This window comes from Lucilia sericata, unplaced genomic scaffold (assembly GCF_015586225.1).
Source record: "Lucilia sericata isolate MDLA Ls3-8-SP2 unplaced genomic scaffold, ASM1558622v1 Contig000331F_arrow, whole genome shotgun sequence".
Classification (NCBI taxonomy): Eukaryota; Metazoa; Arthropoda; class Insecta; order Diptera; family Calliphoridae; genus Lucilia; species Lucilia sericata.
The window spans coordinates 357,159-377,841 of NW_023994352.1; the positions used below are offsets into that span (position 1 = coordinate 357,159).

General features: G+C 33.2%; 1 protein-coding gene across 1 annotated transcript; it reads right to left on the minus strand.

The window, feature by feature from the left end:
* On the minus strand, nucleotides 1-17,468 carry LOC119603722 (homeotic protein empty spiracles). The gene is made up of 4 exons (XM_037955875.1): nucleotides 16,839-17,468; nucleotides 15,493-16,729; nucleotides 3,402-3,559; nucleotides 1-713 (listed from the first exon to the last, which is right to left on the minus strand). Exons 2-4 carry the CDS (start codon nucleotides 16,589-16,591, stop codon nucleotides 216-218), a joined length of 1,755 nt encoding a protein of 584 aa, XP_037811803.1. The 5' UTR covers nucleotides 16,592-16,729; nucleotides 16,839-17,468; the 3' UTR covers nucleotides 1-215.
* Between the last annotated feature and the right edge of the window lie 3,215 nt (nucleotides 17,469-20,683).

The following is a 20,683-nucleotide window of genomic DNA, read 5'->3' on the forward strand; positions in this document are numbered from 1 at the left end:
TCTACAAAAAAAAAGCTAAAACTATAAGACATACAAACATATTTGTTATTATTAAATTGTACAAGTACAAATTTAAATTATTAAAATACAATGATAAAAATTGTGAAGATGATCCTAAGAAAAATTCACGCCAAGTGAATACCCTTATTGTTTTAATTAGAAAAATTTGCCTAGAATTTTAAAATTTAATTTCATTTAAGTATTTCATTAAGTGGCTAGTGTTTTTGTGCAGGCGTTTGTTGTTGTTGTTGTGATGGCTGCTGACGTTCTTGATTTTGTTGCAATTGTTGCTGTCGTAAATGTTCACTTTGAGCATATAATTGCTGTTGCTGCTGCTGGTGTTGCTGTTGTTGTTGCAAGAAATGTTGCTGTAAAAACTGCTGATGCTGTTGACTTTGTTGCTGAAACATTTGACTGTGAGCAAAATGACGATTTTGCATTTCTTGAAAATGTTCTGTCATACGCTTTCTTTCCTCAGCATCCATTTCATGATCATCATAGTCATCCATATCGATGACTTCGTCTTCTTCCTCATCATCTACCTCACCATCAGCCATGTCCAAGTCATCTTGGTCCTCAAAACTAGTCTGACTGCTATCGTTTTTACCCTCATTATCACCAGATTGACTGCCCTTTTGACTTTTCGAATCACTGTCTCCCTCTTGTTGCATGCGCTTGTGTTTGGTGCGACGATTTTGAAACCACACTTTAACCTAGAATAAAAAAAAAACAACATTGAAAAAATATACGTATGTAGTTAGTGTGAGAGATTTTATGATAAACAACGATATTTTTTAAATAGCTCTCATTAGTTGCTTGGCTATAATATTTTAAGGCCTTAAATTCAACATAATGCCCCACCTAATAAACTAAACTTTTAAACAATTTACGGCTAATGTTTCTCAACATGAAGAGTACTTTGCCGTTGAAGTTGTGCTGTGCGGAGTAGGTGAATTATTGCCATGTAAATTCTCACTTAATAATGGTAACGTAACGTGATATTTAACAGGCGTTTACCTATATTGGGCAACTGTAATTTTCTTCCAATTTAACATTTTTCCTTCCATGCACATACACAGAAACACTTACGTACCACCAACCCCTTTGAAACCGACATACCAGTCATTCTAAACAGCCGTACCGAGGCAAGCAAACTGACATACACTTTGGTGGCAGTTAAACTAAGCATAAGGCATTAAAGGGTGTCAGGAGTCATTTTTGCTGTTGGCAATTTTCTTCAACAAAACAACATCCCTTAGTTGAGGGATGCAAAGGGGTAGTAACTACTACTATGCTAAACCTAATAATTCAAGCCACTTAAGCCCAGTTAACGACCAGTTGACATGCAATCACTTAACGGTTGGCAAGAACATTTACTTTATTTCACTCTTTTTTCCTACTTTTGTTCCGATGACTACTAGAACTATGATGTTGATGTTTGTTTATTTCTGCATACAATACAATTGATGAGAAGAATGTAGTGTATGGGTTTTTAATTCTAAATTTGCCATTATTTTATGGGTATTTATTGATGGAGCTGATAGCAGTTAGTTAAACAGGTATGTGAATGGTTTTAAATATGGGTTTTATGCCGCCTTCTATTGTTGGTATATTGGATAATTAAGGGAGACCAGTTATGGGCAAATTTAAGGTCAAACTTTAAAATTTCAGTTGTTGCGTTTTCAAACTGTTTAACAAGTCGGATTAAGATCCTGAAAGGAAAGAGAACTTGGCTGGAATAATCCTTAATATAATTCATTTCTCTTATACGTGCTTGTTCAAACAGCCCAATCCGCTGCTCTATGTACATAATTATTGTTATTTTTGCTTTTTTCTTCAGAATTCTGACCTAAAGCTGGACCAACCCTGATTATAAAACACATAAAGCGGTGCAATAGATCACTATTGGAGAGGATCCCAAAAAAAACGAAAGTTTTATATGTACTCTTATATATCTCTATGGTAACGATTGAGTCGACATTAGATCACATCCTGAAAAGTTATGGTGATTGGAAAGATTCTAAACCAATTATGATCCATTTTTACTCTGATCTATTTCATTTATGAATGCTCTTCCAATTAGAGTAATCCACTGCTCTAATTCCATAATATTTTTTATTGTTGCTCTGAAGCTGACCGTAATTAGGACTGAGTTCTCCAAGTCCTCGGAAGCAATTAAAAAAAAAAACTATTTCCGCCGTCTAACTCAAAATGCTCGAGTTCTTCTTCTTCAAAAGCAGAAATCTGTTCATAGTAATTTCAGCCTCAGATTTACTCGGTCTATCTACTTGAACTATGTTTACTTTTCCATTTTTCTTGACTTCCGCAACAGTAGCATTCGATACTATTTCATACATCTGAAACTGGCCTGAGGTTCACTCCATTTTATGGTTTGAAGTTTGAAGACTATAGACTCGACTATAGACTCGACTATAGACTCGACTATAGACTCGACTATAGACTAGACTATAGACTAGACTATAGACTAGACTGTAGACTAGACTATAGACTAGACTATAGACTAGACTATAGACTAGACTATAGACTAGACTAGACTATAGACTAGACTATAGACTAGACTATAGACTAGACTATAGACTAGACTATAGACTAGACTATAGACTAGACTATAGACTAGACTATAGACTAGACTATAGACTAGACTATAGACTAGACTATAGACTAGACTATAGACTAGACTATAGACTAGACTATAGACTAGACTATAGACTAGACTATAGACTAGACTATAGACTAGACTATAGACTAGACTATAGACTAGACTATAGACTAGACTATAGACTAGACTATAGACTAGACTATAGACTAGACTAGACTAGACTAGACTAGACTATAGACTAGACTATAGACTAGACTATAGACTAGACTATAGACTAGACTATAGACTAGACTAGACTAGACTAGACTAGATTATAGACTAGACTATATTGTTCTATGTGGACTACTTATCAATATTTTATAAGTTAGATAAAGTACCGAAAATGTTGTGGGGGTAACATGGTATTTTTCAATATCAAAAAGTACTGAAAAAAAGTACTACAGTACTGAATTTTCGACGCCTAAATCGGTTAGACTCTTGCGTAAAAATAGTTAGAGAATTCATTTGTTACTCTCTTCCCAGGTCCGATTTAATATCGGTATTTTGTAATTGCCGACGGCTAACACTTTCCAAAGTTTCCATCATTAAACTTTAATTTACATTTCTAGGGCCTTATGCAGGCCAACATGGATTTTTATTTTGTCTTAAAAAAAGTAATAAAGTAAACCAATTAATTGGTTTATTGAATTTTATGGAGTTTATTCAATTTAATGAACACATTTAAACTTCATATAACAAACTACTACTTTATTTTGTTTATTTCTTAAAAATTCAAATTTACCTGCGTTTCGGTTAGACTTAGATTTTGTGCTAACTGCTTGCGTTCAGCTCCAACCACATAGTGATTCTCTTCGAATGCATGTTCCAATTTTAACAGTTGCGTGGGTGAGAATGCAGTACGTACACGTTTCGGTTTGCGAAATGGTTGCAAGAGGAAACCTAAAACGAAAGCAACAGCAAAAAATGAAGTACTATTTTGAATTAATTAATTTTTAAATGGTTTTTTAAAATGATGCTAAGCAGCAGCAAGTAGGGAAAATCTTATGGAAAAAAATCAAGATTTATTTATGCCAGTTTACAAAACACCTACGAAGGAGATTACAGACATCAGTTTATGTCATAATCATGTCGGTATATAATTCACTATAAATGACATAATAAAATAAAAAGCGAGCGGTATTATATATTAGATACATGTACATATGAGGTATTTTTTTGTTTAATAAAGCAATTTTAATAGTTGATAGAAAGATTTAGATTTACTTTTAATACTATTAGTTAAATTAAGATTTTAAAAGGTAAAATTTGCTAAATGTTGCCTTTTATAAAGCAACATATTTTGTAAAATTAAATTTCGATAAACTTTTTAAATATTTTTTACTAAAATCAATTAATATTTTAACCACAAAAATCCCATTAAACCTTGTAAGTATGCATCATTATTTAGCCATTTGTTAAACAATTATTTGATCATGCTGCGCGAATAATGTTTTAAAAGAAGAAATGCTTTTTAAACGAAATGTTTACAAATTATTATTATATTTTTTTTCTTCTTGGTTTGTGTGTGTGTGTGTGTCTTGTTTGCTTATTTGCATCCGTTGATTGTTTGTACAATATTTATTATTCTCATGAGCATTCCATAGAGCTCCTTGTTAAGGCAGCAATGAATGGTTTCCTAGAATTTTCAATCAACCAATCGACAAACATCATCAATGCCAATGGTCTCAAATAAGAAAGAACAAAAAAAAAAAGGAAAATTATGCGGCAAATATGCACAAACGAACAGTAGCCGGGTTGACTTTTTAATGTGTCTTATCAGTATACAAATATCCGCTCAATTGAAATTTTATTTTCTTCTTAAACGAAGAAAAAAATCGAAAAAAATAAAATCCTATGAGCTACTTTTTTGTAACATAAATACACATAGAGAAAAGATTGTTATTTACATAACATACATATACTGAATAACACATTCAGGACGAGAATTAATCCGTTAACGGCTGTATAGTACTTGACAAATGTACAACTATTTAAGTGTTATATATTCTTATATATTCTTAACCAAATTTACGAAATTGTTTTTATTTGAAGATTTAAGTATCTACCATCCTTCAGTTCAAAGTCGGAAGAAGCCGGCAGTCAGATAGAGAGAGAGAGAAAACATTAAGATCCTTCCAAACTATACCCCAACTTGTTTTCGAGTTTCCCCCAATCCTTAAACTGCTTCTATTTCACCCTTTTCTTTCAGTGTATTTTGCACAAAATTTTTTTTTGTTCATAAACCCTACGAAACATTATAAATCGTGATATACTCTTCTGGTAGGCACAAAATATGAAGAATATTGAATGCAAAACTAACAAATACAAATACAACAACACCAAAATCCATTGTTTAAATATACCAAACAACAACAACAGAAAATATGAAAGAAAAATATAACGAAAAATAAAAACATATTTATGAACACACTTCTTAACCAGCCAGATCCAGAGAGATCATTCCATTGTTACATTTGTCTGTTTATAAAATACCAGTAGACTGTTGGTGGTGGTATATTGGGTGTTACAGATTGTGGCACGTAAGTGCTGATTGTTGCCTTTTTTTCTTCTTCTTTCGTTCATTGGTTTTTCAGCAGTGAAATCAAATTCATTTACTGCTGATTTGCAAAAATACTTATCAAAAGCTTTAATTTGCAAATTGAATTGTATATTTGTGGAGTTTGGGTTTCAAATATTGTTAAAGTTTTGTTAACTGCAGGCAGGGAGTTTCCCTTAGCTTTTGCAAGGACAAGGAATAAATAGTTAACCAATGTTGCCAGAAAGATGGGAAGAGGTTACCACCTTTCTGGTAACTTTACACTCCTCGCCAAAAGAATATATTTTGTCGCATATTCAGAGTGTTTCTCGCAAAATACTTGCTTTAAATTAAACAACTGTATTCGGTACTTGTCCCCTAGTGTCTAATACAGAACTTTTTCTTGGCTCTTTAAATATCGGTTTGCTGGTTGGTTAGAATTCTATAGACTGCTAAACGGTATTCAAAGTATCTTCCTCTATGTCTGAAAGGACCTATACGCTACTCTTTATTTGGAATATTCAAGTGGGCAATGTGGCGCGCCCACACATAAAATATATTAAACTGTATTAAAACTAGTTTCAGAAACTGCAATTGCAAATTTTGTACGGTCGGACTGGATATAGTGGGTGTGGCACCTTCAATATGAATTATTACAAAAATTAATTTATCTAGGAAACTATTAGAGCTAGGCGGACTCCCTAGCAAACAGGAGCGTCTCATTTATCGTCCCGAACTATACTTTGGTATCCCACAGTGGTATGTCAGAGAAAGATGCGAATCGTGGGTCGAATCGGAATTTGCTCGTCACTGAAAGCTACCACAGGGCTTAGACAGACAAAGCGCTTAATTACGCTATCTAAGGGAAAATTTCAGAAGATTTTATCGCTTAACAAAAACGATATTAGAATACTAACGGTATTACTCACGGGACACTGTGGTCTCATATATCAAAATTAAGCAGATTTTGTGGCTGTCAGGAAGAAACCTCTGAACACATATTGTGTAACAATCACGTCTAGCTAGACTCTTGGGTGCTGCTTCACTAGCCCCGAAGGATATATTCAACCTCTCATCAGTCAAACCTGTTATTTTCATGCGTTAATTACACCTGTTATGGTGAACTTAAGGGTGCACAAAAGATTTTAAACAGGGTCGTGGTGCAACGACAACAACCATGTGGGAGAGGCGTGGCACCTCCTATATGAATTGAATACAAAAATTCGTATATCTGGGAAACTATTAGAAGTAGAATCTTCAAATTTTGCATGTGTAACATTATAGGTTTGAAAAAAAAATAGGTGAATTTGCTACAGGGGGCGTGACACCTCCCATATAAATTATATCTGAGACATTATTAGAGCTAGAATCCATAAATTTTGCACGAATAACATTTGGAAGGACTTTAAACAGAGGACTTGACACCTTCTATATATGTAAATTAAATTGAAAATTCATATATCTGGGAATCTATTAGACCTATAATCTTCATATGTTGCATGGGTAACATTAAATAAAATCCATACTAACATTTGGAAAAAATAGGTGAAAATGCAATCGCTGGCGTGGCACCTTCCATATGATACAAATACATAGAATCGCACTTATATCAGGAGATTTTAGAGAAAAAATTCTAAAAAAGTCGTAAAGTGGAATTTTTATTTATATTGTTTTTGGGGTAGCAAAGCACACTGGTTATAGCTAGTTCTTTTATAAAACGATGTTTTAAATTAATAAACAAATACATATTAATGTTTTCTAAAATTTATACCCATCAATGCATATTCTTGTATCCATCACTTTTCAGATACTTTACATGTCAGTTAATTATTTAAACCTAAATTGAAAAATAATTATAATTAGTTGAATTAATCTTCTAAATAATCATACATTTTTGATCGAACAAAACAAAAAAAGAGGCATCACCTACTTGATTATTATTATTATTATTTTATATGCCTGTTTTCTTGACTTATTTGATTGACTACCGTCATCACCGCTAAACATCATTTATTTATTTTTTAGTTCTTCTTTTTGTACTTCTTCTACTGCTGCTCTTTTTTTTTAATTTAATAAAATTTCTTAGAATTATTAGTTGTTTGTAGTTTGAGGTGAGTAGTCAGTCGGCAGCAGCAGTAACCCCCGAAACCAATGCTTTTAGATCTTAATGCGCCTGCGTTGAGACCCTGCCGTGCATTTGCGCCAGAAGAAAGAAGATCGATTGTTGAATTAAAAGGCGTTTCATTGTTTTGCGCCGTTGGAAGAAGAGTTGTTTTTTTTTTTGTTGTTTGTGGCAGAGTATCGTCAGTTAATATTGAACCTTTTTTGTATTCTTAGGGTTTTATTTCTTCATATTTAAAGAGTTTGAAAACAAATAAAAATAAAGTGTAATGAAATAAAATCATATTAATATGAGTAGTATGTACGTTTATAACGACTCGTTGATGTTCCATATATATACACCTTGTTTTCTAATAATTTATTGTTGTTGTTTTTTATTTATTATTATTTTACCCCATATTTATGTTAATCCGATTTAACCGACACCTTTGGGAATATTATTTTACTCTTACTAAAACCAACAATACTCTTGAAATGTTTTTTTTGTAAATTTATTTTATAATTGTTTGAATTTTTGTGTTATTGTTGTTTTTTTTTTTATAACTCATTTGTAATTAAGTAGAAATTCATCTAACTATTCTTGGAATTACACACATTCATATGAATTTATTTATTGTTAATTAACATTTACATCAGTTTAAATAGTTCATTATTATTATATTTTGTTCTTGGTATATTTTTAAATATTATATTTGAAAAGGGTTTGATGAGGAGAGAAGAAAGAGTTGCGTGTTGAAGTTTTTAATTAAAACATAATGGAATTTTTTTTGAAAGGATCTTCAATTACTTTTAGATATTGAAATTATTAAATTAATTTAGAAAAATGTATCAAAATTGTATTTGAAGCCTAAGGTTTTTAATGAAGGAACCTAGAAATGTGAAATTTTTCAACGATGTTTTCCAACTGTACACAAAAAATTATGAATCAAACTATATGATAAATCTTTGTTCTTATATAAAACCAATACGTTTTTCGCAAGATAGCGTCCAGTAGGGAGAATATCGAGTGCTTAACGTGAACACCTGCCTTGACGGCCTTATTTCACGGTGGTCTTTTTCATCCACTGGGAGGACTATAGACGGTCTACCACGCGCCCCTGAATCCTTCTATGAAGAACTCAGGTGGCAATTTTTGTAGATGGCTGAGCCAGTCCATGTACATGCACTTTGCTGAAGAACTCGAGCTATCTAATCTCTTGCCATTGTAGCCCCGTTGCGGAATGATAGACAGCATGGGATCAATCATAATGCAAACCCAGACAAGGAAAAAGCAATCACTGGTCTGAAGTCAATAGAAGGGACTACCCCAACATCAGGTGAAATCAATCTTCCGGTATACCGGAAGGTGACCACCCTTATGATGCCATGAAAGATTGCATTATTTAAAATGCAATCCCCATCAACAAATGACCCATTCCAGTGCATTTCTTAACCTCTTAAAGCTCGCGCAACCACACTACTGAGATTGCTCTGTTGATTCGGCAACAGCACCTAGTGACGTAGTTGGTATTCTGAAATATCCAGCGAATAAATCAGGATCCCTCTGTATGTCAGATAATGTGACAAAGGATATAGAAATTTCAAAGTCAATTCGAACCAAATAATTGCCCCGACAAGTTGAGTGGTGGGCCCAACCATAATTCGCGTAGCATGAAACAATCAATATAAATTCTGTTGAGATGGCAACAGCACCGAGAACTTCCCTGAAGTAAAATGTCTAATAAATTAGTACTAGTCTGCTGTCGGGCAGAGGAGTCTTTCCCGATCGTTCAACAAATTACATCAGTTCCAATCTCAGACCATAAAGAAGATCTTCGGAATAACAGGCAACTTCCAACCTAAAAATTCCATAACATATACTGGCGCTCTACTACGCGAAGAGTAAGAGATACATTCTCTCCCCGTGAATTTGGGTATAAACCACAGTCACTACGTGGATCCCGAAGGAACCTCAACCAACTGACCAGTCAGGACAAGTCCAGCGGGCAACTGGCCACCCGAAGTGCCAGATTATATGGTACTCTGGTTGTCAAATCATTCCAAGGAAAGCCCGAGGATACATTTGATCATCACCAGTTTATAGTCCCGGCAGATTAGAGGTATTAGCACCTCTTTTCCCCGGGATATTGCAATAACACCAAGGTGGAGATTTCACCAAGGTAACATGCCCCCGGGGAGCTCAGTAGGGAGAGCTAGGGAGGTACATTTTGCCCTAATTAGTTGCTGACGCTTATTTCGTACTAAACCTTTAATTAAAATATCGAAACATCTGCCGTTTAAGATGAAGATTAAACAAAGGTATCGAAAATTCGGAGGTTTTACAGGAATTGTTTTTTTTGGACTAAGTGTATAATAAAGACATTTCCAATATCATCTGAGATGTATTTTTGTGTGTTAAAAATAGTTTAGACCTAGATTTTGTTCATAGACATACATATGACGTCGGGTCTGTGCTTTTATTGCGGGACATTGGGGATCATAGAGCCAAAGTAGTTGGAGATTATATACAAAGAAGTCTCTCTCGTTTGGAAATATGGCTCATATGTTATCCTACAAAAGAAATCCTAACAATTCGGCTTATATTTTGACAAATTCATATATGGGCCAAATTTATTGGGTCTTAAGTTAAGTTAAGAAATGTTGTTTTGCTTAAAACTGGAGATATCAATACAAAACCATAGTAACTCACATTTACAAATGTCGATCAGATCGGTTGCAACAAATGTCGATCATTTCCACGACAATTGAGTCTTCGCTCCGGAACGACCCGAGTCATACTCGGCCAAAGTTTGTCAACCCAGCGACAGCTGTATTAACTGAAAGTTTTTCCCTCAGGAACAACAAGATAATAATACCCAAAGTTCTGATTCGATTTTTACAAAATTTGCAAAATAAAGAGTTGAGTATAGAGATAAAAAATCCCTCATTTTTAAAATTTTGAGTGACAATGTGCACTTATTCTGAGTTTATCTGAGATAACGACTGGAAGGTATTGAAAATTATATATTATAGCTTTAAAGTAAAAATATTATATAATAATTTTAAATCTTTAGCTTTAAAATGTTTCAACATTCCATGATGATTTATAGATTGAAAATCGAACATCACCTAAAGGATTTTTAGAACAACTAAATTTCGATTTATCATTAAAGAAAACACCTTAAAATCGGCAACGCCTTCGAAACTTAGTTTCACCATGAAAGAGTTCATCAACATATTGCTAATTACGATTAATGATTATTTTCATAAAATATATCAATTTTAAATCAGCTGCAACGTTAAAAACGCCCTTAATTACAAAACTGATAACTCTTTTAAGAAAATTACTAAAGAAACAATAAAATCAATAAATAGTTAATGTAGTAGATCTCTCAATCATACTATATAACGAGTTTAAATAGAAAATTTACAACATATGTATATTCCTTAATAATAATTACAACTTATTTAAAAACTTTGCAGACGTCGTCATTGTACTTTCCCAATGTTCTTCTCTCTTTCTCAGTTAATTAATGGAAAATACACATTAATCAACATTTAACTCTTCAATAAAGAACAACTACTAATTTGATGTGACTGATGTTATAATAATAATTTAAACATAATAAACATTATCATTTAGTTAAAAACACATATGCACACACAAACAACAAAAACAAATAATAATAAATGATAAAGTTTAAACCAAAATATTTATATACACGTAACCAACAATCCCTACCAAACAACAACAACAACAACTAAGCCTTAAAAGATCTAAAAAAATTAACAAACGCGAACGTATAAAAACGCAATAAATACACCTTGTGTTGTATTTTTTTTTTTTTATTATTACTATTGTTGTTGTTGGATGTATCTTTGGCGTGGCGTACTGGCAGCCACAAAATACAATATAAAACCTCAATTAAAAATGCATTAGTGTTTGCTCGAATTGCCTTGTGTTATGAAGAGCATGAACAGAACAAGAACGAAAAAAAAAAACTAAAAAAGATGAGCAGCAGCTAGAAAATTAAATATTTTTTACGAAAAAGTTAGATATGCGTAAAAATATACTCCAAATCATATACATAACTACATACATATAAACGTTAAATTATTTATTCGTGGTTTAATTTATAATTATGTTAAAGATCAAATTATGTCTAATACATTTATATATTAAAGTGTTGTTTGTTTAAAACTCCAAAAGAGTATAGAAATTCTTTAGGAGATCCCTTTAATGTCCCGTTTTCTAAAAATTCCCAAACAAGTATTTTAAATAACCAATAATTTTATTAATCATTTACGAATATAGGGATATTGCACATATGGGCAATTCCATGAAAAGGTAAACTACGACTGAAAAAATAAAACCCCCATAACTTTTGCATTTTTGAAGATAATTCAACAAAATTTGGTGTATGATCGTTTGTAGCATCAAAGACGAAGACAGTTAAAAATTTTGGAAATCGGTCTATTTTTACACCTCGCCCCATACAAACGGACTCGCAAATATCACTTTTTAGCTCATAATTCTGTAAATTATAATACTATCCCTTCCAAAATCGGCAGATCTAAAATGTATATAAGTCTTAACCATTATGCCGATTTTCATAAAGATTAGAACTCATTTGACCCTAGTTCCATTCAAAGTTTAACTTCAGAAATACACTTAAACGTCCGTAACTCATTTATAAGCACTAATATTATAATAAAATTTGTCACAAATAAGTTTTATATGAATAAAAATATTTGACCTAATTCGCCATATAACTTTTTTATTTTTATCTATAAATTGCTTAAACATATATGTAGGTCGGCCATGTCCGACTGCACTTTCCTACTCCTTTTTATTTGTTGAGGTGTGTGTGTGCATATATTTCCAAAATATATATTTTATAACCTAAAAAAAATTCAGGAGAAAAATCTGTTACATACGATGTGTCACGTACGATATTAAAAAACGTTCATTATAAAATTATATTAATTTTTTTTTTATTTAAAAATTATGGATTGCAAATGAAAAATATGTACCATAGGATAAGAAATTAAAACAAAAAAGATACCCCTACAGAATTCGCAGATATTCGTAAATATTTACATGTACTTTAAAAACACTTCCGCTTTTCGTCACGTATGATATCGTCATATTTTAATCCATATTTTGGAAAACAAGTTTCCGAATGGGATGATTGCTTTTGCAAATATAGTATTCTCTGAATGGAGCAGAATGACAAAATTGTTTTTCAAGTACTCCTATTTTTACCAAATCTATACGTACGAACGTCACATACAATCGTATGGAATTGCCCATATGTATGTTTGTTGCTGTAACTGAAAAAATCGTTTAGCCCATATTCGTTTTCCAGAAAAAAACTACGGAAAACAACGGAATTTTAAAAAATAAAGCTGACACCAAATTTGTAACAAGTATTTTCTGAAGTCAACTGAATTTTTCGTTCACCATTACGGATTTGACTTTAGTATTCCGTAATAATTCAAGGCTTTCAATCTTATTATCGATATCGTGAATAAAATTTCACTATTTTTTCCCTCATTCCTTAAACAAATGTATCCTCCCGCTAATCTTCCATCCATCATGAATTTTTGCTGTGTGATTTTGTAGATAGTTCACAACTATTGTGAATGGGTTGTTTACGCACAATTCATAATAGTTCAGTTTTGATCAGGCGAAACAAAAGTGGGAATATGTAGAAATTTCCCTTTTATGTTAGAAAACAATATTAGAAACAATAAAGACTATATAGGGCCAAAATTAATCGAAACCAAGGAAACCATTCGAAACCAAGTATTGCCTGGCCATTGTTAGCTACGACCTTTATCCACCTTTCTGGCCAGATAAGAAGGATTCCGCGACAAACGAACTCACATTTTGAGGTCAAGAATGAATCAAGCTAATTTTAGATATACTATACTGAAGTAATGCAGAATAAAGTATTACAACATGTGGCCGAGCCTTGTGATGTTATATTGGGAGTTTTCAGCCTATGATTGCTTCATACACAACAGTAACGTTACAGATTACAGAACCCTTTTGGTCCCTTCAAATTACCCTAGAGCTATGTATATCTGTCTTTGGTGTCGATTATGCTGCTTACCCCCGTTAACACCAACTCCGGTAATCGTTTAACCGGTAGATATTCTGCCGGTTAAAATAATTTTTGTATGAAAACTGTCAATTTAACCTTACGATAAAATATAACCAGACATTGAGATAATGGGGGTTAGCCGACAAATTTTTAACCCTGAGACCAAAGTATACTTTTCTGCTGTAATTGCTGAGTTATCATCTGTTGAAGTTGATGGGCAGACAAACATCTTTAAATCGAGTCAGAAAGAGATTTTGAGTCGCTTGGAACATTCAATATTTTTGTTCATTATAAACAATATTTACAAAGCATAATACCCTCCGCACTATAGTAGAGTAGGGTAAAAATACCATGAATATACCGAAAACCATGACTTTTCAAGCTTATGGTAAAGATCTCTCGAAGAAGAAAGAAGACATGTCAGATGTTAAACCTTTATTTTAAAGACGGCATACGTCATTTTATTGTCTTGGCGCTGTTATAGCGTCCCAAAAAGGTTAAAAATTATGTTTCGGACATGTAAAATCATCTTTTTTTTTGGGTTCAGGCGCGGATCTACGGGGGGCTAAAGGGAAACTACACGCAAAGCTTTTGAAATTGCTACTTGAGTAGCTCTCAATTATTTAGCAAGCTATTGAGTTGAGTTTGACAACAATCATCGTGAAGTAATGATTCCAACTCTTGGTCTTCAAACTCTTCTGAATGGCCTGAGCGAACTTTGTCTTCCGTATCGAAATCATCACTTCTGAATCGCACGAAGCATCTCAAGTACTTTGAAAACATATAAAAACATATTCTATATAATATTAGGTGATCAATCGATAATATTAAATGATCAATGAGTTTTTCGATTAAACGGCTAGTTGAAAGAAATTAATCGGTTTATTCGTTACATTTATGTATTTTAAATTTTAATTAATTGACTTAAAACCCTAATACATGCTGAGGCATGTTTTAAAACGAACAAATAAATTTGGGGCATCGCTAACAAAAATAGTACTTTTTCTCAAGAACGAAACTATTAAATTAAACAGTTATAATAGTGATTTTCTTGAAATTTAGAACATAGATAGATCTATTTCTAGAAGCGTCAATAAGCTATGTTATTTTTCGACAGTTTGATTAAAAGGGACCAAGGGCGGAGAAAGGCCGAAAAACATTTTGTACTTTTGTGCTTTTGATTTTTGAAGATTTATTTTTGTCTATTCCAAAGCGAAAATATTCTCGATTTAGGCTTTTAATTTCTTAAAAAAAGTTGGTTCAGAAGGGGACAAAAATTGGGAAAAGGACGAATTTAGCACTTTTGTATTGTATGAAGAAAACATAAGTTCCCAACGAAAATTAACGTATAGTTTATTTTACGATAACGTTTATTTTTGTCTTAGGGTCAATTATATAACAATCTGTCTAATTTGAATTAAAGACCTTATTGAATCTGCTTACCAATCTGTTTACAAATATCGAAAAGTCAGTCCAAATCGTTCCATGGAAATATCATTACTTCTGAATCGCTTAATTGGTGGTCCTATGTAATTGGTGCTTTATTTTTTTTTTAATTCTTGCGTGATCGCTAAATATTGCCGAATTTTTTTGGTAATTCCAAAAATATTTTTGTTTAGAAATTATTGACAATTGTTGCAACAATTTGGAAATTCAAATTACTTATCAAGATAATTACGTTTATCACATTGCTAATTAGCATAACAACACAATAATGATTTTCATACATAGAAACGCACATACATATGTACATATGGAGAGACAATGTTTTATTTTTACCGAAAACTGAATCCAATTAACAAAATGTTTTTGTATATTTTCTAGGCTAAACTGATGAACAACATCACTTCGTGTTTTTTTGTTAGGTGTAGTATTTAGTACACAGAGAATACATTTTTATAATGACGCTCAAAACTATTTAATTAAAATGTAATTAATTTCCGACCTCTATGAAAAAAAACTGGGTTGGGTTTTATTTATACATCGATAAACATACTACATGAATATATACATATTTATGCATACCATATCGTTAAAGTAGATAATAATTTAGAATTTTTGATGTTCTTGATGTTTTGAATTATTACCTGGAAAACGATGTGAGAATATGCGACCATGACGACTCAGTAGCCAGGGATACAAGGGGTAAGTATCCCGTATTAGATGAGGATTACCAAACGGCGGATGATGAGGCCCATGAGGAGGAAATATACCCAAATGATGGGTATGCATGAGATGAGGTGGTAAATGGGGAGGTGGTGCTGGTCCACCTGCATGAGGAGGCGGCGGTGGTATATTTGAACCAGCTGGATTGTGTTGTTGTTGCTGCTGCTGTTGTTGTTGATGATGAGCCAAAACAGCAGCCATTTGAAATTGGGCCGCTAATAAATGAGGATTTGAAGTAGTGCCGGGTAGAGCAGGGTTATTGGGAGGTGGTGGTAGTAAACTGCTGGAAGGGGTATGATTTATGATTGCGGAATCTTGGGGACTATGTAGGGGTCTTATTAGTGGCATATTGCCTGGAGCAGGTAAAGGAAAGGGTCTTACTAAGCCGGGAGGCAGTTGTGTTTTAAATATTCTCTGCTCATCTTGACCCGTTTCACGAGGAGAATGTAGCGGAGTAGTCGAACGACTGCTGGCAGCTGGTGCAAGATCATTTGGTGTGGGTGATTGGGTGTGTTCACGCAAAGGCGAATTGTTAAACTCGCGAGTGGGTGTTTGAGTTCCCGATTCTTGGCTGGAGGTTATCACAGGTGATTGTCGTTGCTGAGAAGATGTGGGTGATATGCTTGGTTTAATATCTCTACAAGAATTTCTTAATTCTAAAGGTTCTACACCAGCTAAGTCATTATTACTTGAGTATCTTACTGGACTGGTAGATGTTCTTTTAGGAGGCTCTATCGTAGGATGTAATGACGAATTTTGTGGTGGACAATATTCTACCGAGCGAAAGCTATCTTTAACAACTCCTCCTCCACCGCCGCCACCCACTAGAGCATCTATACTAAACGCTAGTTTGGGTTTAGTGTTTGAACTCGTATTGGTGGTGTTGGTGGTGGAGGTACTCGAATTGGTTTTGGCTGCTGCTGCATTGGCCGACGGATTTGTTATTTTATGTGCTACAACGAAAGGATTAATCGGCACCAAAGGCAGCATAGTTAAGCGTTGTTGGGTACACGTGACCATTGGCAAATCTATGAGAACAATTCTATACCAATTGGCTATATATTTTTAAAAATTCACTTTTTCACATTCACACGCGTTTTTCAATTTATTTTTTGGCACATTTTAAGGGAGTATTATTGATTTAATTTCCAATTATTTCTGTTATTTGAAAACAATGAAGTTGTCAACCGTCGGTTGGAGGCGATTTGAATAGAATTTGTCGTTTAACCACAGTTTTGTTTAGATATTTTATTTAAAACTAGTTTACACTAATGGAGCGTAACCGTTTCGCTTCAATTGACAAGCTGTTAACGCCATTATCTTTCTTTGAGTGTATATGTGTGTATGTGCTGCAGATGATGGTTAAATTCCAAACAACTGACAGTGATGATAATGGTGGTGGTCGTATTGCAGTGGTCACAATGATCGTTAATTATTTGCGTATAATGTCGAGAAATTTTTGAACAAACTTTAAAATTACATACGCACGCACTCACGCGCTCTTTACACACAGATACACCAAAAGACACGCACGTTTTGTTGTTAACTTAAACTCTCCACTTTGTTTCACTATCAAAGTGTGGATTTTTTAAATGTAAGAGATTGTATGAGTGTGAGTGTGTGGGGAGAGTTGTTAACTGAAGTAAAGTAATATTTTGACAGTTGACGCTTTCTATACAAGTTTTGTCACAATTAGCGGGTTTTCAATTAATGGCGTACGCGTTCACGTTCTACATACAACACCAATTTAATAAACAACATATTAACGCGTAAATATAGCAACCGTTTTTTGCTGTTCTGATTTTTTCTAATTTCTTTCTAAGATTTAGTATTTTTTTTTAAACAAACGAACGATTTTGATTTTGTTGTTAACGCGTATTGCCGGTAACGCGTTGAAGGTTTTACTCATAATAATTGTCGATTGAACTAAAAAACAGCGTCATTCATCGGTCGTCGTTGGTGACGATGACGACGACTACAACGACGCCGACAACGATGGCTATAACAACGATAAATGGGGATTTCAATATTCATAGCTAATCACAGCAACAACAACAACAGCGATAAGAAGAAAACAACATAAACAATAATCCAGCAGTTGTGTCGTTCTAACACTTGCCCAGAAAATCAATTCGAGAAAGAGAACGCCAAAGTTTTCTACACATACTCGTACACTTAAACGTACACACAGATACTCACTTATATAGCTTTTGGGGAGGTGATGCCCACAATAATCTTTGTTTTTCTTTTTGTTTTATTATTTAAAATACTCTTTTTAAAAGAGCACCGTGTATTTTATAAACTTGTTTTTTTGTTTTTGCCAACAATTCATCTCATAACTCATCTTGTTATTTACTCTCTTTTCCTGAGAAAGCATAAAAAACAATTGCATTTCATTTTGTGCTCATTTGTTGGAATTTCTGCAAAATTTCACACCAACTAATGACAGTTTGCACGAGCAGAAAAAAAAAACGGCAACAAAAACAATTTAAGAGTCCAGAGTAAACATAAGCATTATAACGACTACAAAAACAAAACAGGAGCTCCTTTTGTAGCCATACAATTACACATAATTACGAGGCCAGTTTAAAAATTTACTGTTTGTTCGATTTTGAAGCGATTTGTAGAGTTGCATATCGAATTTGAAGAGTTACTTACATATCGACATCTAAAAATGTTAAATGTCTTAGTTATCGACTGAGAATGTTTTAGTTTGGAGCCATCAATTGCAGACTTAGTTTCAAAGAAACTGCTTCCCCAAACAGTGCCTTTGGTATACGAAAGTTTGCGCAAATAAGCTTTTGAGCCAATGTTGCGGAGTGAAATGGAAGACATAAAACTTGGATCTTTGGTTTCATAAACATGCCAAACAGATCATCGAACTATTGATCTTTCGGTAAGAATTCTTCCGTAGGTTGGGGTTCTAGTTTGTCAGTACGTAGGTCGTGGGTTTGATTCCCTCCAGAGACTTTGGTGAAGGTACAAACTACAGGAGCGATAGTGGCCTAGATGTAATCCTTCGGATCTTATGTAAGATATGTATAGTCTCCTTTCAAACTAAGTGTGTTAATCATGTTATTAGACGTCTCAGCGATATTAATTCTTTACGACAGAGTTGCATTCTTCAAGTGAAGGTTTTCCTAATTTGTTTTGTGATTGAGATCTAAAGCGATTAGAAATAGTCGCATGTTATAAATACTTAGCTCTCAATAATGCAGTCAGCCAAAAACTGTATTCTGATACTAGATCTTCTTCTCACATGATCCACAACTTCATGGTTTCAAGACAAGTTTTCTGATAAGATATTATTGAAGCTTTGCATAAATATCGTTTACATGGTTTACCGGTTTATTATAGACTTTATCTGTTTGATGGAATGTTAATCGTGCGATCGTTCAACTATAATTTGTTGGGGATATAATACCAATCTGATGAGATGAAGTTTTTCAACTCGACCACCAACAAATGGATTTATTATAATATTAAAAGGTCTAATTTCCTGAAGCGTATTCTTAGGAACACAAGAAGCTAAACGATTTTTCAGATATTTCCTGGTAGGTATTGGATCTTCTAACGATATAAGCTTACTAGCATTGATCAGCGATAAATGTAACGTCAATGAAAAAGTCTAACAAGGATAAATCTGTCATGTGTTGCGAAACCAATTGCACTCCTAATCTAGAAATGATAAAAACTAAACGCATCGAAATGCATCGAAATACATATTTATCAGATAAATTAGATTATAATCAATCCATCTGAAGAATGTTATATTGACCAAGAACAACATCATTAAGAGAGCGTTTGATGTTCGCACAAGACATATTTGTAGGTGACCATAATGATGGAGATATTTGTATTTCTTCTGATAATTTTTAACGCCGATATCTGCAACTTTATGGTACAATATCTTGTGTTATCATGCTATTCTTATATTCTATGATCAGATGCAGATTTTGACGCTCTATTGAGCAATGATATATCATCAAGATCGCTTCAATTCTTGGTTTTAGATTGACGAATGAATTGAGTTTTGTTCCTTAGCTCCTGCAAAACCCTTTTCGAATTACCTCCCTAAATAAACACTTCGATTTCTGCAGAGTTTGTAACTTGTGTGCGAGTGTAGTTTTTTATATTTTGGTGTAAATTTATTTGTAAATGTGGGCGTTACTTATTTCATTGTGGGGATTTTCTTGCTTTTTTACTTATTTCCAGCTTTTTAACAAGAAGCAAAAATTATCTTAAAAGTAAAAAAAAACAACAAAATAACTACAGCAAATAAACTTTAGCAGCCATTAAGAAAGAGGTTCATAATCACTTTTGGATGTTACGAGTAGATGCTTTACAGTAAAGAGGTGTTTGTTTTTTTTTTAATATTGTTGTTGCTGTGTTGTTGGAGTTAATGGTGTTTTTGTTGTTGTTATTGTGTCTGCCATAAGCAGCATAAACTGGTGGTAATAATAAACACCTCATCTTAAATGGAGTCACGTTAAAATAACAAAAAAAAAAAACAACTAAAAACTTTAACTTAAAAAAAAAATAAAAAAAAAATATATTGCAATAAGAAAACAGAGACAGCTAGTAGAGAAAAAAAAAAGTATCTTAACCATTCACGTTGTGCCTCATGTTGTAACATCCTGTAAGCATCAAGATTACATTTGAAAATGTATTCGAGTTTTTGTTTAGTTTCGTAAAGAATAAACAAAAATTTCAAATTTAATTGTTTGTTTCGTGCAAAATGTTTATTTTCTAAAATGGTTGATTTCTTTTCTTCTAAGAATTTGGACTGGACTTAAAAAGTTTGATAATTTTTTGGGAAATTTTAATTGAGTTATAAAAAGTTGGTAGTATTGGTATTCTTAGGAAATCAATCGCTTAAACTCAAGAATATAACTGTTATCCGATGGTTTAACTGCTTTGGGGGGTTTTACGAACTTCATCGTTTACTAACACCTTTAGTCAAATTCCTAATCTTATAGTAACAATACTTTTTCTATCGATACGATTTTTGACCATTAAGAAAGCGCCTTTAAGATATGTGCAAAACCAAGAAGGAGAGTAGATCATCTCTCTCTTGGCATACTTGTTTTTACTTATTTATGAAAGATCGCT

Bases quoted from the DNA above. Each gene is read 5' to 3' on its own strand.
- LOC119603722 (XM_037955875.1), bottom strand. From the start codon at position 16,591: ATGGTCACGTGTACCCAACAACGCTTAACTATGCTGCCTTTGGTGCCG. The intron at 3,560-15,492 runs GTAATAATTCAA...CTTTCGTTTTAG, and splicing joins ATTCTCACATCGTTTTCCAG to GTTTCCTCTTGCAACCATTT. The intron at 714-3,401 runs GTAAATTTGAAT...TTTTTATTCTAG, and splicing joins TAAGTCTAACCGAAACGCAG to GTTAAAGTGTGGTTTCAAAA.